We start from the raw sequence: 26859 nt of genomic DNA on the forward strand, positions 1-26859 counted from the left end.
TTTGACACATCAGAATGTTGTTTAAAAGCTCAACTGTCACCCTTTAGAGGTAGAACTTTGTCCAGCTCTTCAGCTCTACTTTCTTGCAATCTCTCCTTCCTTTCCTTCTCTACTACCCACCCCCCTTCTCTTCCGCTCTGTTTCCTGTTTCATTTTCTGGCTGCTGCTCCAACTGGAAAACAAGGAAGCTGAATCTTGTACTCTCAAAGCTCTGGCTTGTCAGAATGGAAGAGGACTGGGTGGGATGGGAGGGGTTCTGGGCCTTCAAGGCTGTGAGTAAGTAGTGGAGGAGGCAGCTCTCTCCAGTCTGCTTTTAGAGTCTGCAGCTAAAATGGAGCCTGCATCTACACAGGGAGCCAGCTGAGCGGCCAGCACTGTGGGAGAGCTGGAGACACAGGGACGTATCCCAGGGCTCCCAAAAGATTCTACACCGCCCAGCCCCTTCCATAAAGAAGCAAATATGCCACACCACCAAGAAACGGTTTCATAATACATATCCCGGACTAAATTAAACAATGTAAGCAGTGCATCGCTGTTTCTAGACTCCTAGAATGTAAGAGACTTACAGCATGTCTGTTTCTGAAACTTGCCTGGCTCTGCTCTTGCTGTTTCCCCTGTTTGAAATGCTTCACTGCCGACAACTCTTTGGCCAACGCACTATATTCAGGTCTCAGCTGAAATGTCACCTCCTTGGAGAAGCTTTCTCTGTCTACCCCGCCACAACTGCCACCCTGTACTATCCCATCACCCTGTTCTGCTTTCTTCATAGCACTTATTATCACCTGGTTGTCCTGTCCATGAATTTTACTCATTTCATTGTCTGTTTTCCTCTTAGGGAATGTCAGCTCTATGAGAGCAGGGGCCTTGTTCACCAAAGTGTTACCAGCACTTAGAACAATGCCTTGCACATTGTGTGTATTCAGTAAGGAACTAGTGAATAAATCCATTTGTTTAACCTGATACCTGCATTTTATGGATGCGGGAACTAAGGCTCAGAAAGAAGTGACTGGCCTGAAGTCACACAGCTAGGGGCAGAGGTGGGATTTGAATTCAGGTCTTCAGCCTCCCTGGCTGTTTTGTTTTGTTTTTTACCACCCCACAGTATTTTAATCTTTCTCAGGTTTACCTCTTTTCCTTTCTTCCTTTTTTTTCCCCACACAACTAAGAGTCTTTACGGGCTATGCCGAGAATTCTACATAAGGCACACCGAGTCTTAACAGCTCCTACCTACTCTTTCCTCCATTCAATTACAGTTTTATCTTTTTGATTTATTCAACGAAATAGGAGTGCCTACTATGTGATGGGGATGAGGCTGTAACACTAAGCAAGACAGACACAGTCCTTGTCCTCATGGAGATGATAATATCGTCTACCTTATGGATTTTATAGTGCTTGGTACAATAAATAATAAATAGCCAGTACGCAGGCGCGGCCGCTCAGGGCCCCGGATAGAGGAACTATGGTTCGGGCCCCGCCTGGGAGGTAGAGACCGGCGGGCGCTGGGGATCCGGCGCCAGCTTGGGCGCCTAGGAGTTCTGGGGGGAGGGAAGTTGTCAAGTGCTTGATAAACATGAGGTGTTAGGGACTTCCCTGGTGGTCCAGTGGTTACGAATCCACCTTACAATGCAGGGGATATGGGTTGAATCCCTGATTGGGGAGCTAAGATCCCATATGCCGCGGGGCAACTAAGCCCGCGCGCCACAACTAGAGAGCCTGAGTGCCGCAACTACAGAGCCCACACGTTCTGGAGCACGCACGCCACTAGAGAGAAGCCCGTGCGCCACAATGAAACATCCGGCATGCCACAACTAAGACCCGACACAGCCAAAAATAAATAAGTAAATATTTTATTTTTTAAAAAAGCTGGGCTGTTACAACTCCCTGAACAAAAAGGGGAGCAAGTGATTTTCCCGCTGAAGATGTGAAGAAAGTTTGGGAGTTCTCATGGAGCACTCACTTCCCTGGAGCAACCTGACAACTCATTTTTCTCTGTAGCTGCCTTCCTCTGCTGCCACATCTGGAGATGGCCTTGGCCATCTCTCAGTAACTCAGTTTCCAGACACCAAACTTTCCATGGTCCTAATCTTAGGGGAATGACGGAGTAGCTGATCCTGATCTTGGCTTTGAGGCCAGGCCATTATGGGACAAAAGTGAGCACACTGGCCTCTGATTCTGTCACTGTCAGCTGTTAGCAGGCAGGGCTAATGCCTGTGATGACAGGCAGCTGTACCTTACCCAAACTTTATGCTACTTCTTTTTGTGTGGATTCTTTTTGTGGGCATTCGTTGGCAGTTTCCAAGGATGCTGGATGACACTTAAATCCATGCTGAAACTAGGGGTGGCACCAATCAGGTCTTGGACATTTACCAGAAGCATCCTTTTTGGCTCTGGCCATACGTATCACTTGAGGATGCCCATCCACCCTGGGACAAGGACCCCACCCTTCCTCCCAATTTCAGGAGCCAAATGCTGATCATTGAAAGGCCACGGATACTAGGTGTTTTTCATCCTTTCTTCGGTGTTTGCCTTTCGGTAGTTAGAAAACCTTGACCCCACAGAGAGGGCCAGTGGGAAGGGCCTTAGCCACTTGGGGGTGGTAGTGGCCGCAAGGCAAAAGAGCCATTGAGGTTGAGAGTATTGTTTAGGCTGGACTTGGCTGCTCTCCAGCCTTGAAAGAAGGTTACGGTCACTTGTGGGGCTGGGGAGGGAGGAGCCTGGGAAAAGAACTACTTACTGGCCACACCCCTGGGTTCTCTACTGGCGAGGTTCTATTTACTTCTCAAAAGCAAATTACTCACAGCTCAGTGGCTAGCAGCTCTTTCGGCCTGCGGTAACTCCAGTCAGAAACTGGACACCAGGCTAGGCTCCTCCTGCATTGCAGGAGAGCCGATGAAAAGAACCCAGGAAACCAAACTCCTAGGCAATGCTCCACACACAGCCCAGAAATGCAGTTTCTTGACTAGAAATTGGAGTTTCAGAAGCCCAGAGCAAAAATAGCCAATAGCAGTATTACTCACCAAAATATAGATATGAAAAGCTTGCCATTTCGTTTTTTCCAGAAGAGTCCTAGGAAGACATCTTAGTTGACAAAGGTTAGCCAATTGTCTCTATTTCCCCCACTCTCAATGGAGAAGTATGAATTATTCATTCCTATCCCTGACCCAAATATTAACAACCACACTTAGTTTGATGAACACTTGACTGAAATTCCTGGGACAATTTTACCTCATGCTAAACACAACAAAAAACGAATCTTGCCTGCTGTGCTCCACAGCTGGGTCCAGTCACTTCTGGTTGTCCTCCAACCCAGGAAGGAGGTGGAGTGTGGTGTATTAGGAAGAACACGGGCCTTGGAGTCAGGGGGACCTTTGTGTGTGAGCTCAAACAAGCTGCTTTCCTCAGCTGTAAAACGGGAGCCAGAATACTGACCTCACAGGCATGGGACTGTTTGGGAATTATTTGATGCACTATGTCTGGTACACAAGTAGGTACTCAATAGAAACCTTTTGTTTTGCTTTTAAATGTCCACAATTATAGCATTTTCTCTGTCAGTTTCTGGTTTCTCCATTGTTTCCCTAAGGAAGATGAATAGAGAAGCTACATATTGCAACATTAGCCTTATAAATGTAACTGCATCTGGCCAACATCTACCATTTCATTCAGCAGCTCTTAGTAAGTGGCTACTATGTGCCAGGCTGTTCTGTAGGACAGGGATATAGCAATGAACCAAATAAGTCCCCTGCCGTCAGAGAACTTGCATTAATTACAGTGGAAGACAGTAGGTAAGTACAATATACAGTAAGCCAGGTGGTAAAAAGTGCTATAAAGAAAAATCAAGCAGAGAAGGGAAATGAGGCAGGGGAACAGATTGCTATTTTATTATTTTTTTTGGCCACACCACGCGGCATGCAGAGCTTCCCCAACCAGGGATCAGACCCCTGCCCCCTGCAGTGGAAGCACAGAGTCTCAACCACTGGACTGCCAGGGAAGTCCCAGATTGCTATTTTAAATAAGGTGGCCAGGGAAGGATTCACTGAGCTGATATTTGAGCAAAGACCTGAAGGAGATGAGGACTTGAGCCATGCTGTTATCTGGTGAAAGTGTATTCTGGACAGAAGGAACAATAAGTGCAAAGTTCTCAAGGTGGAAACAGCTCTGTATGGTGGAACAAGCAATGGGGAAGAGAGAAGACCAAAGAGGTAACAGTAAGATAGATAACTGAGGGCCATGTAGGTCGTTACAAGGATCTGGACTTTTACTCAGAGTAAGGCTGAAGCACTGAAGGATTCTGATCTTAGGTTTTAAAGGGAGCATTCTGGTTGCTATGTTGAAAATAGGTTCAAACACCAGGCAAAGCAGAAGCAGGGAGGCCAGTTTGGAGGATATTTTGAGTTCAAGAAAGATATGATGGTGTCTTGAACTACAGCGGTAGTAGCTGGACTGAGAATTATTTTTTGAAGAGCGCTAACAGACTGAATATGGAAATGAAAGGAGTCAAGGATGTTTTTGGCCAAGCGATGGAGTTGCCATTTCCTGTATGGGAGAAGCAGGTTTCTAGGAGAAGACAGGACATCTTAGGCATATTCAAATTAAACTTTCAAGCAGAGATGTCAAGAAGACAGCTGAGGGCTACCCTGGTGGCACAGTGGTTAGGAATCCGCCTGCCAATGCAGGGGACACGAATTCAAGCCCTGGTCCGGGAAGACCCCACATGCCATGGAGCAACTCGGCCCACATGCCACAACTACTGGGCCTGCGCTCTAGAGCCCATGAGCCACAACTACTGAAGCCCGTGCGCCTACAGCCCATGCTTTGCAACAAGAGAAGCCACCACAATGAGAAGCCCGCGCACCACGCGGGCTGAATAGTGGCCCCGGCTCACTGCAACTAGGGAAAAGCCCACACGCAGCAACACACCCAATACAGCAATAAATAAATAAATAAATAAAGATTAAAAATAAAGGCAGCTGAATGCTCTAATCTGGAATCAGTGAAGAGAGCTGGTCTGGAGAAATAAATGGTTAAGTTGGAGGCCGACTCCAGATAATTGTCTTTTTAAATATTTCTAAGAAAAACAGAGATCCCCCCGTCGCCAACTATTTCCAAAAGTTTTTTCCTAGAGTATCATCAATTTCTTTGGCTACTTAAACCCACTTTACTTCAAGAGGCTAACAAGGTTTTTATGCCTAGAACTTGTTCTGCAGGTAAAATCATCTCTAGAGCTTTCTTAAAGTCAGACTTACACTGTGGAAGGTCAAGTGAATATGGTGCAGAAACGACAGGGTCCAGGATGCCACCATGTAGGGAGAGTATACCAAGGGGGGCTCGCAAGAACAGGACTAGCTCCCCAACACCCCCAAAAGGGTCAAGATTTTAAACAGTTTAAAAATAAAAAGCTTCACAAACGTCTTACCAAGATTTAATGTACATTTATTCTTAACACGTGGAACATATAGTATAAAGATTTCATACTGAATAAATGATATTCATTAAGCCAAAAAAGGAAAAAAGGAGGAATTTACATCAAGTTTTAGCTACATTGTTTGAAATACAAATATGCAGATTTTATCACTGAAAAAATCTCAATTGTGTTTCTTCATCAGGAACTTCAACTGAACCTAGAACTTTTTCACACCTCGATTAGAAAGAAAACAAAAACAAAACAAAAACCCAGAAAAAAATAAACTATAAGTTGATTGGCTGCTGAGACAGCAAGGACTTTTTACAGAGACCTGTACAGCATCGCACCAAGAGGGGCGATGTCTGGCAAGAGATTAAATAGCTGTGTCTCGCTTTGTGCAGGTCACCAACTTGTTAACTCGTCATACTATAAAGGGGTAGCTGGGAGGGGGACCAAACTGTGGGGATCCAAGGGTATGTGCAATGTACAACGTCATATATATACACACGTGGCAGCGCAGCCGCTGCAGCTAAAGGTTAAAACCAGTTCTAAGAGGTGATCTCAGGGTTATTCATACAATCAAGGAGGAGAGAAAGAGGTCAGGGTGTTGTAGGTTCACACATGATACTTTGGGGGAAAAGCCTTTTTTTTTTTTTTCTCCTCAACGTTTAACTAAAAACATTTTTAAAAACTACAGCTTGCTGCTGACCCAGCGTTTTCTCTTGTTTCCATGTGAGACATTATTATTACAGTATGTTTACAGTATCAGGTGTACAGTACAGTACATGAAAGGGTCTACACTCTACTGCACAGGCCTCTCCAGTGAACAGGGTTTGTCCACAACTGCGAACTTCTCGGTTCCTGCAAGATTGTGAATGTACAACAATAAACCATACACAGTTCAGCAGTCACCATTTTTGTCCTTCAGGGTTTTTTTTGTTTTTTTTTTTTCCTTTTTTTTGTTTTTTTTTTTTGTTTTTTTAACCATTAAAAACATTATGAAATGTGGCATCCCCTTGATGCAAGGACTGGGAAAGCCATTTTTATTTTTATTTTTTTTTCCCCAAACTCACTGTAAACGACAGTAACTTTGGTTAAAATAAAAAAAGTCTTCTATGTAGGCAGAGCTTTGTCTTTTCAAATAGGGCAGGGTCCTGAGGGGAGTAAAGTGAGAACAGGGAATAGAAAGATCGGGAGGAAGAAGGGGCGAGAAGGAGGAGGAAAGAGAAATAGGAGAGACTTTTTTTCCAAGGGAGAAGCTGGACAGCACAGGGTAAACTGGATTCTGAGGTGGTTTTGCATAAATAAAGGGCAACAGTCAGTTTCTAAGTTCTCCACACACGCACACGCACACAGGGAGGGAGGTGTCCCACGGCTGTCATGACTGGCCAATCAAAAACAGTACATCGCATATGACTTGTGAAACCAATGAGTTCATCAACGGTGATACCGAGATGTCCAACAGCCGTGACTCATACAGCGTGAACTCCGAGTGGTTCTCGTCCACCTTGGCCAGGGCCAGCAGCGCACGGGCAGCCCGTCGCATCATGTCCACACTAGTTGGCTCAAAGGGCGGGTTCTGCATGTGGAGCAGGCTGGCCTGGCTCTGCTGGAACTGTGTTGCAGCAAGGCTATCCTCCAGGAAGCCCAGGAGGTTGCCGATGCTGCCTTTCTGCACTGCAATGGCACGGGCTGCCAGGCTGTCACCCTGTGCCAGGTTGGCTAGCAGTACTACAGCCATCTCCCGGCACACCGGGTTCTTTCGGTCACTGAGGAAGCGCACCATGGTGCTATACAACTTCTCCAGGCGGCTGAAGGGGGGTGTGGCCAGGATCAGGTCCACATTGTTGTCCTGGATGCTGAGTTTGCTGAGGGTTTCCAAGACCAGTCTCTGGGGGGAGAGGACGGCGTTGGGGCCCAGGGTGGAGAAGGGGTCCTGGGCTTCAGCTGAAGGGCAGACTGCCCAGTGTAGGAGTCCATCCAGGACAGGCAGGCAAATGCTCTCGGGGTATGGGGAGAGGTCCAACTGCCCCGAAATGTTGGCGAGCGTGACCAAGGTGTTTTCCCGAAGCATCTCCAAGCAGTCCCACCACCACTCCACTTTGTTGCAGCTCACCCCTTGGTCCTGCTCCTCCTCCTTCTCGTAAGTTAGTGGTGCCTGCTTCCGTTCTGGGTGCCTGTGGTGCAGAAGGATCAGCTTGCCCAGGATCAGCAGCAGCCCCGGGTGTTTGGACATCTCAAAGTCGTTGCCTGGCACAAATGACAGACTTCGGATGGTATTGGAGACACAGACGCAGCGTTTGGCAAGGGAATCCTGCCAGTCCAGAAGGGTACACAGTGGGGTCTCATCTTTACTGTGGGGTTCATCCTCTAGGATCTTGATGTTCCGATGGCTCTGTGCTGGGCTGATGCCAAATGGAAACTTGCTGCTTTCCTTGGTGGCTTCTACACTCTTAGCTCCCTCCTCGGTCAGTGTGCTAGACCGGGTGGACAACATGTCATCCATAGTGGCTGTGATCCGTTTTTCTGGAGGGCCATCAGTCGGGGGGCCCTCCTGCTCTGTTGTCCCTGGTGTACCCTCTACTGCTGTGACATACTTCCGAGTGACTGGTGGGCAGGGTACATGAGGCCGGGAAGGTAGCAGCTCTGTTTTGCTCTCAAAGTGGGTCTGGATGTGCTCAGTGGTGTCCCCCCCACCAATCCGCCAGTGCAGCAAGCCACTGTCAAACTCCTGCACGCGCCCAAGCTTATCTGAGCAGTCCACCACAAACGGGTCATTCTTTTGCACGATCTTTACTGGAAGCCTGTCAAACTTACTAATCAGTTTCTCCTCACTATTCTCTGAGGCGGCTTTGTCCTTGCCCGCAAAGGCCATCTCCTCATCATTTTCAATTACTTCCTCCTCTTCTTCCTCCTCTAGTTTAGGACCTAGAAGGTCTTCCTCCTCCTCCCCCTCCACAGGAGCTGGACTAGACGCTTTGCTGAATCTCCCAGGGTCCAGTAGTGTTCTCTGTCCTGGGTCACCCACCTCATACTCCTTTAAAATGCCAAAGATCTCAATCAGACAACGTCGGAAATATTCCACAAGGAGCTCTAGCAACCCTGGGAGCTAGAAGAGAAAGAACAGGAAATAAATTAAGGGAGGAAAGTGGGCTAAGAAGAGAATCCTTGACTTGAGAGGCCTGCCAAGGTCTTCTATCTAATCTCCCCTCTCCCTTTCTAGGTCAGATGTCTGTACCACTGGGAGAGTCAAGAGTTCTCCTTTCCCAAAGGCTCTCCACGAAGCAAGTCATTTGAACTCTCCTCTGCTTAGCACAAAGTTCTTCCTTCTGCAAACAATCTTCACACAAGCCTGCCTCAGCAGATGGATCGCTAACCAGCAACTCTGCACCTCACCTAACAGTGTGCCACCCACCTCTCAGCCTCACCTTTCTCAACCAATTCCTGCTTCTCTTCACCAGGCCCAGTTTCTTCCCGTTGCTCACTGCTATTGTCCCTCTTAGGACACTCTCTACATTCCACTGCCAAGTGGAGCCCAAGCCTAGGCATGGTGGGATAACACCTTCCAATACAATGCAGGGTGGACAGATGTTCATTTGCTCTCTTCCCCAAGCTCCCCAACTTTTCCAGGAGGCTGGACCTCTGTGCATCATGTAACGTAATGAGTGGGATGAGGCTTATGTTCTCTAAACGCTGTTCCAAGCTGGTGCTTGGACAGACCCAAATTTCAGCTTAGATCCTGTACAGGCCACTTACTACTCCTAGCAGAAAACATATTTCCAGTCAGATTAATCTGTGGCTAAAGAATATAGGAGAAAGGAAAAAATAGGGCTTTAGACTTAAAAAAAGATCCAGGCAAGAATTCTGGCTTTTCCAGGAACTATCTGTATGATTTAAACTCTCTGAGCTGTAGCTTTCCTATCTTTCCACTGAAAATGATGCACATTCCTAAACTTTACAGGGTTGTTCTAACGTCTAAATGGAATATGTCAAGTGCCTGGCTTATGGAAATTGCTCAATCAATATTTGTTCCTTTTCTTTCTCATGGGAAGCAGGCTTTGGATTCAGAAAGACTGCTAACAGCTGTGTGAACCTGGGCAAAGATAAGACTCTGAGCCTATTTACTCATCTCTAAGAGGCCACAGCTGCCTCAGAAGGCTGCAGTGAGGATGACACAAAAGAAAATATGAAGTAACTAGCACAAAGTGAGGGCACAGTAAATGGGGACTATTAATAACAATGCCCCCCTAGTCAACTCCTTAACAGATGGGCTGGTAGGTGCTGAGGATGATCAAAAGAAAGAGTAGGAGAGTGCAGCAGAAACTCTTCCCAGCTGAGAAAACTCCAGGTGCGTGTCTATGGAAAAAAGGTCTGGAAAACCACCTCTGCATTAACTGCCCCCCCCCGAGCCCCCGCCCAGCAGCATGCACTTCTTTACACTTCCCATTCTACACTTTAGGAAAAATGGGATCAAGAAAGACCTCTTGTATTCGGAGTGGATGAAGAAAGAAAGGGAAAATAAAGAAACTGCTCTACAGGCTTCCCTGGTGGCACAGTGGTTGAGAGTCCACCTGCCGATCGATGCAGGGGACAAGGGTTCGTGCCCGGGTCTGGGAAGATCCCACATGCCGCAGAGCGGCTGGGCCTGTGAGCCATGGCCGCTGAGCCTGTGCTCCATAATGGGAAAGGCCACAACAGTGAGAGGCCGGCGTACCGCAAAAAAAAAAAAAAAAAAAAAAAAAAAGAAATTGCTCTACTCACTGACAGAGACCCATAGGTTCTTCTTGGTAGTCTAAAAAATATGGTGTCCTCACTGATATCAGCAGAATCTGCATTTCTTACCAATACCAACAAGTTTCTCCCTTTAAAGTCAATCCTGATTGACTAAATTATACAATTATTGTTCTCAGTATTCTAGGCCCATGGCTGGTGGCAAAGTACTGACATAGAAGGTATCAGACAGCAAGTGAGAGAAAGGAGACCATGTTGGCCAGGGATGGCTTAATTCCCCGGTCACTTAGCATCATGTACTTCAAGAAAATCCCAGGCCCTCCCAATCTTCCCTGGGCACCTGTACTCACCTGACTGAGGTTGAAAGTCATGATGCTGTTGTCATCATACAGCAGGATGTTAATGGTGTCTAATGCCCATGTGCTCTCTGCCAGCAGCCCAGACTTGAGGGACATCATTACCCGCCATGCCTCCGGGGTTCCTGAAATAAACCTCCACGTCGTCCATCCACCAAGCCCAGGTTGGCAGGAGGTGCCCCCCACCCCAGAGCTGGCTCATCAGTCAGGCTACTCTGAAGAGAACACATGGTGAGAGGCAGTTCCAACCTGGGAGATGACACACATCTGCCCCTCATGGCTTCTAGGCTCTCTTAGGACATCACTGTGTGGCAATTCCTTTAGTAAACACTGACATCAGCTGATTTCTTCCTTACCCAAAGTTCTTTGGCTCTACTTTAGTCAACAGTGGACCATATTTTAATTCATCCAGAACATCAGGATGGAGAGAGAACAATGAACAAGATGTAAAGAGGCAGATTAAGCAACCCAATCAAGGAGGTCTCCTTACCGATGTCTTTCATCGTGAGCCGCCTCCTCTGCTTCAACACAGGCTGTGTGGCTTCAACAGAGCCAGGTGGGAAGGTGATATCCCGCCGAATCATAGGGGGCTGCACAGGGGCAGGTGCTATGTGTGAGGCAGGTACTGGGGGACCTGCCTTCTGCATCTTCATCCCAGAGTGCAGGAATGGAGACTTGCTAGGAGAGGTGCGGTTCTCCATTGGCCGGGGCAGGGGAGCAGGGCTGGATACCTGAGGAATGTGATTCTGCATGCTTGGTGGGGGCTGGTAGTTGGATGGAGGGGGCCTTGTCATGGGGGGCACGGGGGCAGAAGGACCATATGGGGGCTGGCGTGTGCCATGGGAAGGCCATGGGCCTTCATGGTTGGCTCTCTGATCCGTGTGCAGCATTTCATCTGTTCGGTTCACGCCATGATAGGCAGCGCCTTGTGGGGCAGAGCCCGTGCTCTGCCTGTTGGCGTAATTGTAGGTCATGTCATTACGCCCCTGCCACATGGTGCCTTGCTGAGCAACCTCAGCCGATGCCTGTATGGGGCCGCCCATCATCTGCGGTGGCATGTTCTGTTGGGCACTGGAGCCAGGGGGTGCTGAGACACGGTCTCGGCCAAACTGGAATGGAAACTGGTTCTGGGGGCCGCCTGCTGGTCGGCGCTCAGTAGCGGCAGCGGCAGGATAGGCATTGCCATACTGGTTGTACACATCTTGCTGAGGGGAAGGCTGAGCAGCTTGTTGCTGGCTGGCAGGCTGGGGCTGGGCTGGGGGCAACTGCTGCTGCTGGGGCTGCCCCTGCCCCGTGCTGTATGGCACACTGTACATCTCCCCTTCGTGCCGCTTGGCAGGAGGGCCGTATGTGCCATCCATCGGCCGCTTGTAATTCTAAGATGGGGACAAGCAGAAGAAAGGTTAAAACTCTGCACTCAGGGACACAAGACCCACAGCTGCCCAGATCTACACCAGACACCTGCTGGGCTCACTTCTGCCCCTCTAGAAGAGAGGACACAGACTCCAAGGGAACAAAGGAATCACCTTCATGAGTTATCTTTTGAAGTTGTTTCTGAAAGCAAGAATCATCCTCTATTCCCTCTGGCTCTCCCTTGCTCTAAGTAGAAAAATGTGGAAAAGTTCAAAAATCAAAATAAGGCCTGTTTCTAAACCTTTTGGAGAACTAGAGATGGGACTAGACTCCAAACAGGGAAGAGACTGAGGGCCTGGCTCTTCAGACAGAACCGGCCGTCGGGGTGGGAGAACACCACCAAAGAATCTAAAGTGGGCTTCACAGACTGCAGAACTTAGCCTTCTTAATGGCTCTTGGGGGAACCTGTGCGTCAGCTCACCCGCTACCCCCCTCACCTGCTGCTGCTGCTGATACATCGTGGTCTGCTGGCTGGGGAAGGGGCTGCTGGAAGGGGTGCCTTGAGCGGAGAACTGATTGCCATAGGAATCATGTCTGCAGGAAGGAGAGAAACAGAGGATCAGGGTGGGAAGTGGGGAAGCCTGAGCCACAGTGGCACTGAGACCAGGCTTTACTTACCGTTGCGGCTGCGGCTGTGGCTGCGGCTGCGGCTGCGCGGGGTAACGGCTAGGAGAATACATCCCCGAGTCTGGGTTGGAAGGCATGAGATTCGGCTGTGGGGCTGCAGTGCCCATGTTTCCCTCGGGTCCTATTCCGGGCTCCGTCCTACACAAAATTGGAGAAGCAGGTTGAGTCCATGATAGCTGTGGGGTGCTGGTGCGGGACGGGGGGGTGGGAGGTGGGGTGTGCTTACCTCACTCTGTCATAAGGACCTCCATAGGGATAGTGCTGTCGCGGTCCCATTGCCACATTTCCCAGCCCAGGGCCGGCAGCTCGACTGTAGGGGTCCCCCATCCCGCCGTTAGGGCCCTGACCTGAGGACATGAAGGGATCACTCCCTGGAGCTAAGAGCAAAAGGGAAGACGGTGAGCAAACTGGTTCGTCAGTAGGCCTAGCAGCCTATACCCTGCCTGCCCCAAAGACCCAGGCCCTCTTCAGAGCTCAGGTTTGTTCCAACTAACAAATCTTTAACAGAGATCTAAAAAGGCACCAATCAGCAAAGAAGACATAAAGGGATGACAAGGTGAGGCCAGGGAGAGGGAGACAAGAAGGGAGGATGGCTCAACAAGAAACCTTACATCACTCTCAAGACTACCCCCCGCCCCTGCAACTCCCCTGTCCTCAAGGACGTAAGGCCAACAGCAGTTGGTCACCTTTCCTCATGCTGCCATAAGGATCCTTATTTGGCTCGTAGGACATGCGCCCCATCATGTCAGAGGTATTCATACTGGGCTGGTACCCAGGGTTTGGAGTCATGGAATTCCGCTTTTGGAATGTGGGGTCACTTCCATCAGGAAAGGCATCCTGGATCCCGACCGAATTGCTCCTGCTCCAGAGTGAGGAAAGCCAATTAGACCCCAAATAAAGGAATTCCTCCGATAATGCAAGGCACATGGGAGTCCCTGGTTGGACAGGCAGAGCAGGGACCGCCCTGGGCTGCACAGGAGCTCATGCACTTCTGTCCAGGATCCCCCAAACCACCTGTCCCTGCTCCAGGCCTTACCTCATGCCTGGCAAGGGGGGGATCTGGCTGTGTGGTGTGGATGCTGGAGTTGGTGGCTTCAGGTCTCCCCCTTCTGCCATGGAACTGCTGGTTGACTGAGGTGTCTGTGGCCCCTGCATTGACCCTGATCCCGCTGTGGACAGAGATGCAGGGTGAGCAGGAAAAGTGTTTAACTCTCACAGCAACACACAAATGCCCTAGGATCTCTTTGAAGCAGATCATTATAAGGCTAGAACTAGGGTTCTTTAAGACCTAAATAACCCTTCTCAAGAGAGGATCTGCAAGGCTAGTAATAAAGAAGGAAATTTGAGAGCGCTATTGCTTTTTGCTGCTGTTCACATTTGGAGACCAGAAGTGGTGTGGCGATGCCATCAACATGCTGGTGATTCCTTGAGTCTGTCAGCTTCCCTGACTACTTTTCTTTACTTCCCCCAAGGACCCTACCTAACCTATTACACCTTGTAATGTTGGTACACAATCTCCCAGTAAGAGGCCCTGGAATGCTGGGTGGGGAGGTTCCATCTTGCCCCAAACCTGCAGAACACCGTAGGAGCCTAGGAACTCCTATTCTCAAGCATCTAATCCAGTGTCACTGTGCAGTTTCAAATGTTCCCTTAAGCTGATGAGCACAGAACTACCCATAATTAATGTTTCCATTAGCTACCATTCCCAGCAGCAGATACCCCACTGATTAGGCCTCCCCAGCTGATGAGTCATCTCAGGCACTCACTATACCCTCAGAGGTCAACACCAGGGCGCATGTGTTTACACCCACCTCTAGGAGCCCTGGCCTTCTTCCCTCCCCATGCTTGTCCAGGGCCCATCCTCCTCTCAGAAAGGAGGGTGGGCAGAGGCACTCCCAGCAGAGAGCTCCATTCATGTTCCCTCCCCACCCCCTCCTTCCCATTCATTACCATCTCAGCTCCCTGGGGAATTCAGGGCTCTAGTCTGAGCTGCATTCTAAGGCGCTGACATCAGTGAGCCAAAGCTCCCAGATGGCCCTGCCTCACTGCTATTTGTCAGATTTCCTGACTCCTTTGGTGTCCCTCCCACTCACTAGTTTACAAACATTTGGCAAGACGCCAGGTGCACAATGAAAATTAAAACTTAAGGGCTGCTGCAAACTATCTCCCAAGGGAGTCGCCACTGCCTGCTCTTTACTCTGCCAACCTGTTAAGCTCTGTGGTAGGACAGGGCAAAGCACACAACCCTGGTGGCAGGCACTAGTGAATAAGGAACCTGGACCCTTGAATGCTACCCTTTTATTTTTTTCCTTTTTTTAAAACATCTTTATTGGAGTATAATTGCTTTACAATGTTGTGTTAGTTACGGCTGTATAACAAAGTGAATCAGCTATACATATACATATATCCCCATATCTCCTCCCTCCCACCCTCCCTCTCCCACCCCTCTAGGTGGTCACAAAGCACCGAGCTCATCTCCCTGTGCTATGGGGCTGCTTCCCACTAGCTAGCTATTTTACATTTGGTGGTGTATATATGTCCATGCCACTCTCACTTCATCCCAGCTTACCCTTCCCCCTCCCCGTGTCCTCAAGTCCACTGAATGCTACCCTCGAAGGGTGAGCCTTGGTGAGGCTGCTCACCCAATCCTTACCAGGAGAGGGAGGCTGGATCTTGGGCTGGGACTTCTTGGAATCAGCAGCTGCAAAGATGTCTGGGGGAGGGTCTTCTCCCCGTTCGATCTTGCACTCAAAGGCATAGAGACATTGGATGTACTGCTTTTTCAAGGAGCTGGCAGCACTGCTTGAGGTGCCGACATTGAGGTTGGTCGCAAGTTCCCGCCATTTTTTGTTCTTGTTGACCTGTACAACCAACCAGAAGAGTTGGGGGTACATCTTCCATCTGGTCTTCCTGACCACATACCCCAAACCCCATCAGGCTACCAGGTACTCATCTTGTGATATAGTTCTCAGTTAACCACAAAAGTTAACGTTGCTTAGTGGAGAGTCCACAATAAACATCATATCCATGGCTTCCCTCTACCCTCAGCAGGTTTTATCCACAGATCACTGCAACTGTTCAGATAGTGCTTATTCAAAATAGGGCAAACTTTACATCACTATTAGAGAGAATGGAATTCAGAAGGTATGGGCTTTGCTTTACACAAGTGTACTGCTGAGAAATGATGTACAAATCACCATCAGATCCAAATCATATTTTAAATGCACTGATAAAAACTAACATTTTATAAAATGGAGACGTCTGGCAATATCAATGACCACCCTGCTTGACTTTTACTTTGTCAAACTGGGGGTTTTCATATCTGATTTTTTTTCTCAGTGTGGGGCTCCTTGCAAATTTGATATTCTGTGTCACTGCTCCCTGCATCTCAATGACATATAACTACAAGCCCCTTTCCCTCAGCAGTCACTGTCTTGATTGTCCGGGAGATGCTTCAGACCCTACAACTTCTTTGCCCCTTCCCAGTGGCCGGCCTACAGTTCTGCCTCCTCTCCTCAGCTTCAGCACACACCAATCAAGACCAGTCCCCCAGACCCTACACTTGGTCTGTCTGCTTTAGCCAGGCAGGTCTCCTTCATCACGTATTCCTTTTTTTTGGCCACGCTGCACGGCATGAGGAATCTTAGTTCCCCAACCAGGGATGGATCCCATGCTCCCTGCAGTGGAAGCGTGGAGTCTTAACCACTAGACCGCCAGGGAAGTCTCCTTCATGTATTGTTTATTCATCCACCATGTGATAAGCCTGTCTCTCAAGGCTAGAAACACTGGCTTTCCAGTCCCAATCCACAAGGAGTTCAATATGTTTTGATACCTGCTGGTCTGGTACCTGTGACACCACAGAAGAGTGATAAGGAAGCAAAGAAAAGAACAACCTAGAAGAACACTTCCTAGAGCAGGCAATATTATCTGAGCAGAGTCTTGAAGGTTTGAGGTGGCACTGGTAGGGTATACTCGAGATTCTTTCCCATCAGCATGCCATCTGGGCCAGTCACCTGGAATGGCCCACCCCCATCCTCTACCTAAACCCTACTCATCCTTCAGAAAAGCTCAGGACTCATCTTTTGCCTTCTTGGAGCCTTCACAAACTAACTTGTAACAGCACTCTTTCTCCTCTGAACTCTGTCTTTAGAGTTCAATCACATCACTGCATCTAAAAGGTTGGCAACCTTTTGCAAACTGGAAGACAGACCCAGGCTTTGGGATTCCCTCTATACTTCACCTTAGGTCCAGTGAATCCAAAAGCCCACACAATCAACAGTTTGCCAAACCTAACCCAATGCCCCCTTTCGCTACAGGTAGAAGAGCCCTGACTACGAGAGCTCAATACCAGGGAGAATGGCAGGAATGAACCCAGGGTCACCTCAGAAGCCTGCTGTGGCTCGGCTTCCCACGCTCGTTATGTGGTGGTGTGCACGTGTCTTGTTTTATTTTGTTTTCCTTTTGTGGGGGAGGGGAATAAAGCCTGAGGGAGAAGGAATTCATAACTGACTGTTGGTTGGCTTCATTCCAATCATTTTCTTTTCTGCTGGTGACAGCTGTTTTCTCTTCTGATTTAGAAGGTTTGGAATACACCCCTCCCCACGACGCCTCCCCCTGAGCTCAGCCACACACTCAGATCCAATAGCAGGCTCCTGGTATGATGACTACAGAACATACATAGGAGGAAAGTTTGCAAGGCACAGTGGGCTGTCTGCCAGCGTTGCCTCACCTGTTTGACTCCTGGGCTGAGTGTAAAACAAAGATATAAGTTATTAAGGGCAGGCGCAAGGCTCAGGGTGGTGCTCAGTGGAGGTTAACCCAATCACTTATGTCTCCTATACAGAGTGACTGAACACAATTTCCCACCTACTTCTTCCTTCATCAACTATTTCTATTTAATAGCTCCTGAAATCCCATCTCTATTGGGAAGCTTCCTAGAATGAAAGGATCAGCAACTACTCTGGCTTCCCTTGTACCATCTTGTAGACCTATTTATGTGGCAGAAATCTTGCTTAAAGCTTTGTTTGATTATCCCCAGCTTTCGACAGTCTTAACAGGATACACACTGTCCCTACATTACAAAGAAGAAAAACAAGGGCTCAGAGTAGTTATACACCTTGATTAAGGTCACATATATCGTAAGTGGCTAAGAAAGAATTCAAAACCAGACCCATCTCTGAACCTTGCCCTTGTCTACTACTCCAAACTGCCTGCCATGGAATCAGAATGCCCACAGACTTGCCCGATTTTTGCAACCCAGGGGGACTCTGGACACATGGTAAGTTAATGCTAATACTTTAAACTACCCACGGAGGTCTCAGCCTCCTCCCTTTGCCTTATCTCTGGAAGGCCTGAGCTCCCTGGTCTGTCAGTATGCGACTCAGAGAGCAGCAGGAGAGGGTGATGTGCCTGTGGGATGCATGGCACCAGTGATGCCACTGAGTGCCTAGAGAGAGGCTTATTGAAACCACAGGGGAAGCCAAGGGCCAGGCACTCACCTGAGTCAATCCACCAATTTCCTTCACAGACACATAGAGGCGGTACAGGTCCAGAGGTTTCCTACCCACAGCAGGCAGATTTGTCATGCCCATGGCCTTCTCCTCCGTGAAGGCCAGATAACGGTCCACCCACATCTTCCTCTCAGGCTCACCACCCAGCTCATATAACTTGGTGATCTTCTCATTGGTTGTAGTAGAAGAACTGGATTTCTGAAAGGGGCAGGTCAAGATTCTTAGGAACTGGTCAGATTCAAAGCCTATGCTAGGGGTCTTAGAAATCCCTTGATTAGGGCAGTGGTAAAGCTTCTCATTCTGGGGTGGTCACTAACATCTGCACTGCCTTCACAAAAACCAAAAGGGAGCTAGATGTTTCTGTAGAGAAAGAAAGCTAACACTGCCTATATGTTATGTATTGAGTGCTGTGCTAGAGGCCTTTACACATTAGGTACTATAAATTATCCTTCTCTTAAAAGATAAGGTAGCAGGTACAAGGAGGCCATGCTTAAGATCTCATAGCTTTTAAGTAGCAGGACTGAGAGTCAAACCCTTGGCCACCTGACATCAATGTCACTACTCCCATACTACTACCCAGAAGCGTGGACACACTTTTACAGACTGTTTCAGAGAACTCAAGAAACACAAAACATGACCTTGAGGCAACCGACTAAAATGAAAACGAACTCTTCCTCCTCTCAAGAAAGGAAGGGTCCTGCTTGAATGGCTATGGATATCCCATCCAAGACATAAGGATGACTAAAGGGTCTGGAAGCCAGAGGTGAACGTCCACAAGAGATGGCAGCTATGATCTTTATTTCCCCTACTTTGTAAGATAGGGAAAATGAGGTATGACAAATGGCCGAAATATTTTAAATGACTTAAATACTGAGCAGGTCCCCAGAATGCCACACAGCCCAACCGAAAGCACACTCAGGACCAACCTAAGAGAGGCCAAGGACCCAAAACCCCACCTGCCTTGTCTCCTACTTTATAGAATGTAGGGCACCAACCATTCCTGCTGTTCTGAGTAAGGTCCAGGAAGAGAAGAACTAGTCCCCCATGGCATACACCATCTATCAATGCATAAGGACAGGGGTCACAGTTTCAGAGAGAGCAGTGCAGAGAATTCTACTCTGCAGGTCTGGCATTTCCTCCATATCAGACAGCTGTGAGAACATGTTATTTAAGTTAGGACCCCTTAGGCTAACTCAAACCTAATTCAGTGAACTATTATCCTGGGACCCTTCATGGTAAGAAGAGGCGACAGTACCCTTTTCCAAGATTATCTAGTTGGTGTCATAAAAGGCTGGAATCTAATCACCCTCTCTTCTTTTCCCTTCCTATCACTGAAAGGATGGGACAGAAAGTTGAGGGCGTCAAGATATAAATCATTACCTTGGATTTAGATTCCGTCTTGGGTGTGCCATCTGCCTTGTTGTTCATTTTGGTGGCTGGAGTTAACTTGACATCCCCAAGACCCATCATCTCTGGACTGGCTGCCATCCCTATAAAAGAGAAAAAAGTCCAATAAGTTTGTGACATGAAGATCACTTTGGAAGAAATCCCTGGGGTGAACAATGACTAGGACTTACCTGCTGAATTGTTAGCCATGGTTCCACCCATGGGATATGGGGGTCCCTGAGGGTTGATCATGCCAGCCATACTATTAATCCCTTGTCCATAGGGAGGTCCAGTTCCCATTATGCCCCCTTGATTCATATTGGGGTAGCCTGGTGGCCTGAGGAAGAAGATGCAAAGTGTGAGAGAGAGAGACAAGAGTTAGAGACATTAAGCTTTCAGATTTGGACTTGAGCTAAATAGGGCTGTGTGAGCCAAGATCATCTAGTTAGGCTTACAAGGAAAAAGTTTATGGCTCTCGCAAACCACAGCCATGCACAGAGATATTCTTATCTTCTACCACCCACAAACGGTTCTAAGAGGGTGCAAGCTCCCAAAAGGAAATCATAGCTCAATTTTAAAGGATACACTCCTTGAAGAATGGAGTCTTATGGTGTCTCTTAAATACTGCCTCCTTTTAAGGCATCTCCAAAGTCAAGCTGTGTTTCCATTTAAGGGCCCTCACTATGGCAAAAGGCCTAGATTAAATGCTCAATTTTATTACTCTAGCATGGCACCTGGAGGGGCTTTGCATGCTTTTTATTTTATTTTATTTTTAAAATTATACCTCAAAAAACATTTATTTTTTGGCCACGTTGCACGGCTTGCAGGATCTCAGTTCCCTGACCAGGGACTGAACCAGGGCCATGGCGGTGAAAGCCCAGAATCCTAAACATTAGGCCACCAGGGAACTCCTCTTTGTATTCTTTCTTGATGGGCCTACTGCAAACTTTGTGCTTCCCTCATTCTGAAGTACTACCAAATCCACCTCTTTACAGTCAATCACTACCATGGTTCATCAACATCCCAGTAAGAGTCACTTTAAGAACTGTAGGCACCAACAATGGGATATGCAGACAGAATCTTCAAAAACAGTAGAATCATGGTCACTGAAGTCAGTGGTCAAGGAAGAAGAGATGAATCTTGAAGTCATTAAACCAAATCACATGAGCCTTCTGCACTTTTGCACCAGAGTCAAATACACAGGACCACACAGAAGAGTAGGAGAAATGGCAAACCACAACCTCACCATCCTCCATTTCTTACATCGTAGATCCAAATCATGTGAATCATTAAAAATCCTTTTGGAGGGCTTCCCTGGTGGCGCAGTGGTTAAGAATCTGCCTGCCAGTGCAGGCGGCACGGGTTTGAGCCCTGGTCCGGGAAGATCCCACGTGCTGCGGAGCAACTAAGCCCGTGCACCACAACTACTGAGCCTGCGCTCTTAGAGCCCGCAAGCCACAACTACTGAGACCACGTGCCACAACTACTGAAGCCCGCGTGCCTAGAGCCTGTGCTCTGCAACAAGAGAAGCCACCACAGTGAGAAGCCCGGGCACCGCAACGAAGAGTAGCCCCCATTCGTCACAATTAGAGAAAGCCCACGTGCAGCAACAAAGACCCAACGCAGCCAAAAATAAATAAACAAATAAATAAATAAATAAAATTGCATTAAAAAAAATCCTTTTGGAAACCAAGAAGCTAAACTGGCAGAAGAAATAAACTCTGAAGACTTATTTTACTAGTCAAAATAATGTATACTTTATAAAGTTCTTTACATATGATATCTGGTCATGTGAAATTTGATACCAATCTAAGATGCTTACAAATCAGCATTTCTGCTGTATTTTTCACTGTAAAGAAACCTGGTTTTCTAAAGAGCTCTCAATAAAATGCATATTTACCAAGATAACATGATTTAGTTCCAGAAGTATCTCAACAACCTAAATGACTCTACAATGAGTTTCCTAGCACTGATACCCTCCCTCTTCACTTCCCAGGCCTTACCTGTTCTGGATAGAGTTGGCAGCAACGTGCATGGCGACAGCAGTTTCTTGAGTTTTCCGGTTCATGCCCCCTGGTGGGGGACACATCCCTGACCCAACCTGAGGTGGCATATTGGCCATGTTAGGGCCATAAGGCCGGTTGCCCATGGAGGCATGACTCATTCTCCCTGGAGGGAGTGTGCCATAAGGTGGGATGCCAGGCTGCCCATGCATCTGACCTCCAGCACCCATAGGGTTCATGCTTCCAGCCATGCCTGCACTGGGGTAGTTAGCATTGGGCAAGGCATTATAGTTTGGCTGCCTGGGGTAGCCTCCTGGGAGGGGAAGGAGAGAAGATGCAGAGACTTGGTTAGTGACTCACTAGCAACTCACTAATAACACTCAACTCTAAAACTCCAAAGATAACAAACAATGGGAATCGTTCAATATTTGGTCTGGAAAGAGACCAATTTCATGGTCTCTTTGAACAACAACAACAACAACACTTCATGATCCATTTAAAAACAAAAAAAGTGGGGGGGGCCAGGAGCATTTAAAGGCAGGCGTTGGTCGTCCCCTCATCTTAAGGACAGCACAGCACAGAGCAAGGCTGTCTGGCAGGGAAGGCTGGCTATGCTGCTATCCAGGCCCTTCAACTCCCAGAATTCTTTCCTTTCTACATACTCATCTTCCATGCTCTGTTTAAGAAATTCAGCTTTAGATCTATCTAGGGCTGATTTTGAGCAAAGATCTACTCTAGTAGGACTAATTTACTCAAAAAAGTTTAATAACCAATAATTACCATTTACTAAGTGTCTGTGCTCAGTCTTGGGCTAAATACCTTATCCCCATTTTACAGATGAAACAGAGGCTCAGAGATATTCAAGGACTTTCCCATGATGTCAGTCCTGCCCTACTTTAGGGCCTGGCCTTGGTGGATTTAAGGCAAAAGATAGTTCTACTCTAATAACCCAGAGAGCAGCATATCAAACAAGGAACTCTTTTCTCGTCTCACCTCCATGTACTCCTACAGTAGTATACTCACCCTGTGGGCCGTACTGACTCCCCTGGGGACCATAGCTCCCCATGGAGTTCTGCTGGTAGGAGCCCATGCCTGTGTGCATCTGTCCTCCAGAAGGCTGACGTGGAGATAAGGCCGACCCAGGCTGGGGGGAACTGTACTGGGGCATCTGGGGGTTCCTCTGCATGTAACCTATTTGTGGGTAGTGTCCATACAGTTAGTACCTCAATACAATGGGAACAGATGCTCTCCCTTACCCTAGGACTTCACCATCTACGTTTTCTTTAGCAAATACTTGCACGGGGGCTCTTATTTGCTGTATAATTACGTGCTCTTTTAGGCACCCTCAAAAGTGACACAGCCATTAACTAGGGCATGCCAACTGTTTCTACTAAATGGAGGATTGAAAAAAACAAACAGCAAGGACCCCCCCTCACCCCCCAAAAAAGACATAGGATTTAAAGGGTAAAGATTCTATGCTGAGTATTTAGTATTTGCTGACCAAATTAGGCGCAATGTAGGGGGAAAATCCAACAAAACACATGACCAACAAAGAATGACTGTGGGGGAACATAATTCTGGAGCCACCAAGATGGCCAAGCCCATCCTAACTTCACAACCTGCTGCTGAGATTGTCCTAAGCTTCATGCTCATACAGTTCTCTCCAAAAGCTGTTGCACAGACAATCAATCAAAGGTCTGCCTCTGCCCTGCTCCCCCCTCCCTTGAAGCCCAGCCTCTCACCTCGATCTTGGGCAATGCTTGATTGGTTCATAGAAGGATGCATGATGCTGTCCGACTGGCCACTGGGTGGCCGAGGTGGCATCTGGTTGCCTGCTCCAGACAGAGAAAGAAGTAAGCCAATTATGGCTAAGCCTGGAAATTCTAGCCAGAAGGTCAAGTTAGAACTGGAAATGGCTTCTGAGAAGGCCAAGAACCTCCCAGTATCCCATTCACAAAATGACCCAGCAAAGGGGCTCCCATCTCCCTTCTTCAAATGCTGAAGGGAAACTCTCTGCCAGTGGAAGGCTGTGGCTCCCTAATATTGCTGGGGGCCAGTCCTCTTTCCCTCTCCCCAAAGGTCAGAACTCGAGGGTACCTGGCACTGCAGCAGGCGAGAGTGGTCCTGAGCGAGACTGAGCAACACTGGCAGGAGAACCAACTGGGGATGGGGAAGGGCCTCGGATGCCAGGCAGGTGAGGGGAGGTATGGGGAGAAAAAGGAGACTGAGCTGGATTACTCTGCTCCCCTTGGCTGCTTGAAATCCCTGATGTGCTCACTCCAGGGCTCAGAGCTCCTTCTGTCCCCATGGGGAGATCGTCTATTGAACCAGACAGATCCTGGAACATACACACAAGGACATGGATTAGCAGTATTAGGCAGAAAGATTCTTTTTTCAACAATCCTACTACACGATCAACATTTTTCTTAAACAACCCAAAGTAAATATACTGCACACATTTATGCAGTCGTGATACTACAGCTTACATACAGCAAACTCTCTATTAAGTGCCAGAGAGAAAATACTTTAGACTCTAAAGGCCACAGAGTCTTTGTCACAACTATTCAACTCTGCCACCAGAGTGCAGAAGCAGTCACAGACAACACATAAACAAAAGGATGTGACTGTGTTCTAACAAAACATTATTTATAAAAACAAGTAACTAGGGACTTCCCTGGTGGCGCAGTGGTTAAGAATCCGCCTGCCAATGCAGGGGACACGGGTTCGAGCCCTGGTCCGGGAAGATCCCACATGCCGCGGAGCAACTGAGCCTGCGTGCCACAACTACTGAGCCTGCGAGCTACAACTACTGAGCCCGCGAGCCACAACTACTGAGCCCACGTGCCACAACTACTGAAGCCCGCGCGCCTAGAGCGCGTGCTCCGCAACAAGAGAAGCCGCCACAATGAGAAGCCCACGCACCACAACGAAGAGTAGCCCCTGCTCGCCGCAACTAGAGAAAGCCCACACACAGCAACGAAGACCCAATGCAGCCATTAACTGATTGATTAATTTTAAAAAGTAACCAGCCCACAAGCTATAGTTTGCTGACCCCTGGTCTATCTACCAGAAGCACATTTAGTACTTTCATGTTCTTTCCCAGCCCCAACTTCTACAGTCATAAGAGAGCAGCTCTTTCAGTGAGCCTTCAGTTCTTTTCCAACGGGGAAACGTAACAAAACACTGCCAGGACAGCATCAGGAGCTATAAGAAAATGTTAGCAAGTTTGGGCAACGTTCACAGATCCCCTCTCCATCAAATTATTATAACCTACATTTACCAAGAACTCACTCCAAGTTACCATACTTTAAAACATAAGGGGTAGGAGGTAAGAAAGGGATATATTGCACAGACAATTCTTTAACTGCCAAGAGGGTCTGGGACTACATTCCTAACACCTGGCCAACAACAGGGATGAACAAATGTTTGCCAACTGAACAAACCCAGTTTTTTTCCTAGTTTTAAGTTTTTCAATGAGAATTTGGTATTTATTTGGAGGTTGTGCTTGTCTTGAATTAATCGGTAAAGAGTTCACTCTAGGTCAGTAAACCCCAAGATTAGCAATCAGAAGCTCAATATGAAAAATATTTAAAAAAAGAAAAAGGGACTTCCCTGGAAGTCCAGTGGTTAAGATTCCACACTTCCACTGCAGGGGGTGCGAGTTTGATCCCTGGTCAGGGAACTAAGATCCCCCATGCCGCGTGGCACGGCAAAAAAATAAAAATAAAAATATTCACCCCAGGAAATGCACCCCCAACCCACCCCCAACCCCAAGTTCACTCTCTAGCAATACCATGGGCTCAACATCACGCATTAACTTCAGGCTGGAAACTAACTGTACCTTGAAGAGAGAATGAAAGCTTTGGGTACGGGCTCAGGTCTGTGAAAACCCTAACACTCAAATAGTTAAGAAAACAGTTCTCTTAAAGAGACACAGCTGAAGAGGAAGGAAATCCAAAATGGCCTGATTTGAGTCTATTCCTATTCCCACAACAAGCTCACCTTGGAAAGATCAGTTCTAGGTGATTCTGACCCTGGAGTCAGACAGTAACACTGGAGATCAAAGAGCACCTCTTATGGGCTTCCCTGGTGGCTCAGTGGTTGAGAATCCACCTGCCAATGCAGGGGACACAGGTTCGTGCCCTGGTCTAGGAGGATCCCACATGCCACGGAGCGGCTGGGCCCGTGAGCCATGGCCGCTGAGGCTGCGTGTACAGAGCCTGCGCCTCGCAACGGGAGAGGCCCGCATACCACAAAAAAAAAAAAAAAAAAAAAAAAAAGGCAAAGAGCACCTCTTAGGCTCTCCCCTAGGTATCCAGGTTGGTTGAACCTTTTGCAAACCAGTTGGTTACTTAACTAGGCTGGGAGTATTTCTGCTGAGTTCTGTGGGAACAAAGCTTGCCTTGAAGGCAAGGCAGGTAGGTAGGTGTGCATTTGTGTCTGTGTTCAGCTCTCAGTGTTAGCTGAGAAGTCAGAAAATGCTAGCTTTCCTAAGAAGCAGACCCAGTATACCATAGCATGCTTTCAAACTGCAACTAGAATTAGTCCCAGCATGCAAGAGAACTCAAGAAGCCCTCTTCTAGGTAACACCAAAGGGCCTCTTTCCTCTCAAAGGACTAAAGTCCCAGGAGCTATGAAGAGCCCTGGGTTCACCCCAAAAGAGGAGGATTCCTTCCCCACGTTGAGGGCTAAGCTGTACCAGGGACACCTAGCTTCTGAACCAAGGAGAGTAAACTCAAAGAGGCAGCAAGATGACAAGAGGAGCCAACTGTGTAGGCCAGAAAAGGCCTTGAAAGCCACTTGTTAAGCCCTGGTTTATAACAGAAACCACAACCCAATGCTCTGTTTTAGGGACCAGTAGCTTTCCTCAGCATTCCCTCCTACTGTCTCCATTCCTTACCTTCTAGTAATAAGAGCTACTTGCTTAGAGGAAAAAGAAATCAGCATATTTTGGAACAGAACAGGAATTGAAGGTCTATCCATAAGACAAGAACTCTTCAAATGGCCTTGAAAAATTAAGTGTTTTAAACATTTCTGTCTTTAATTAAACAAGTAAAACGTGAACATTCTCATGGTAAAAACAGTTCAGATAGTATAGGTAAACTTAAAGTCCCCTTTGCTCTCTTTCTGCTGCCTTCAATAGAGGAACCCCTATTCCATCTGGTATATATCCTTGGAGATCTTCTGAGGAACTGAGGAGGAAGAAAAAAAAAAAAAAAAAGGATGTTCAACATCACTAACCATCAGGAAAATGCAATTCAAAACCACAATAAGCCTCACATCTGTTAGGATGGCTATTAACAAAAAGACGAAAAGAGGGCTTCCCTGGTGGCGCAGTGGTTGAGAATCTGCCTGCTAATGCAGGGGACATGGGTTCGAGCCCTGGTCTGGGAGGATCCCACATGCTGTGGAGCAACTAGGCCCGTGAGCCA

The 26859-nt window shown here is 47.8% G+C and overlaps 1 protein-coding gene across 2 annotated transcripts in view; it reads right to left on the minus strand.

The window, feature by feature from the left end:
• Nucleotides 1-5409: 5409 nt before the first annotated feature.
• Nucleotides 5410-26859, minus strand: part of ARID1A (AT-rich interaction domain 1A) — a 71647-nt gene continuing 50197 nt past the window's right edge. The window contains exons 5-20 of one of the 2 annotated variants that reach the window (XM_059070244.2): nucleotides 23525-23765; nucleotides 23170-23259; nucleotides 22451-22618; nucleotides 21428-21740; nucleotides 19616-19761; nucleotides 19419-19528; nucleotides 18027-18236; nucleotides 15182-15389; nucleotides 13565-13697; nucleotides 13215-13387; nucleotides 12755-12905; nucleotides 12520-12666; nucleotides 12339-12435; nucleotides 10979-11864; nucleotides 10483-10613; nucleotides 5410-8510 (exon numbers count right to left, since the gene is read on the minus strand). In XM_059070244.2, coding sequence (XP_058926227.1) covers nucleotides 6780-8510; nucleotides 10483-10613; nucleotides 10979-11864; nucleotides 12339-12435; nucleotides 12520-12666; nucleotides 12755-12905; nucleotides 13215-13387; nucleotides 13565-13697; nucleotides 15182-15389; nucleotides 18027-18236; nucleotides 19419-19528; nucleotides 19616-19761; nucleotides 21428-21740; nucleotides 22451-22618; nucleotides 23170-23259; nucleotides 23525-23765 — 4935 coding nt within the window. In that variant the 3' untranslated portion in view covers nucleotides 5410-6779. Of the gene's footprint in view, nucleotides 8511-10482; nucleotides 10614-10978; nucleotides 11865-12338; nucleotides 12436-12519; nucleotides 12667-12754; nucleotides 12906-13214; nucleotides 13391-13564; nucleotides 13698-15181; nucleotides 15390-18026; nucleotides 18237-19418; nucleotides 19529-19615; nucleotides 19762-21427; nucleotides 21741-22450; nucleotides 22619-23169; nucleotides 23260-23524; nucleotides 23766-26859 lie in introns of both variants that reach the window. The other variant, XM_059070243.2, reaches the window with a different exon arrangement.

The sequence above is a fragment of the Kogia breviceps genome, chromosome 1 (genome assembly GCF_026419965.1).
Source record: "Kogia breviceps isolate mKogBre1 chromosome 1, mKogBre1 haplotype 1, whole genome shotgun sequence".
Taxonomy (NCBI): Eukaryota; Metazoa; Chordata; class Mammalia; order Artiodactyla; family Physeteridae; genus Kogia; species Kogia breviceps.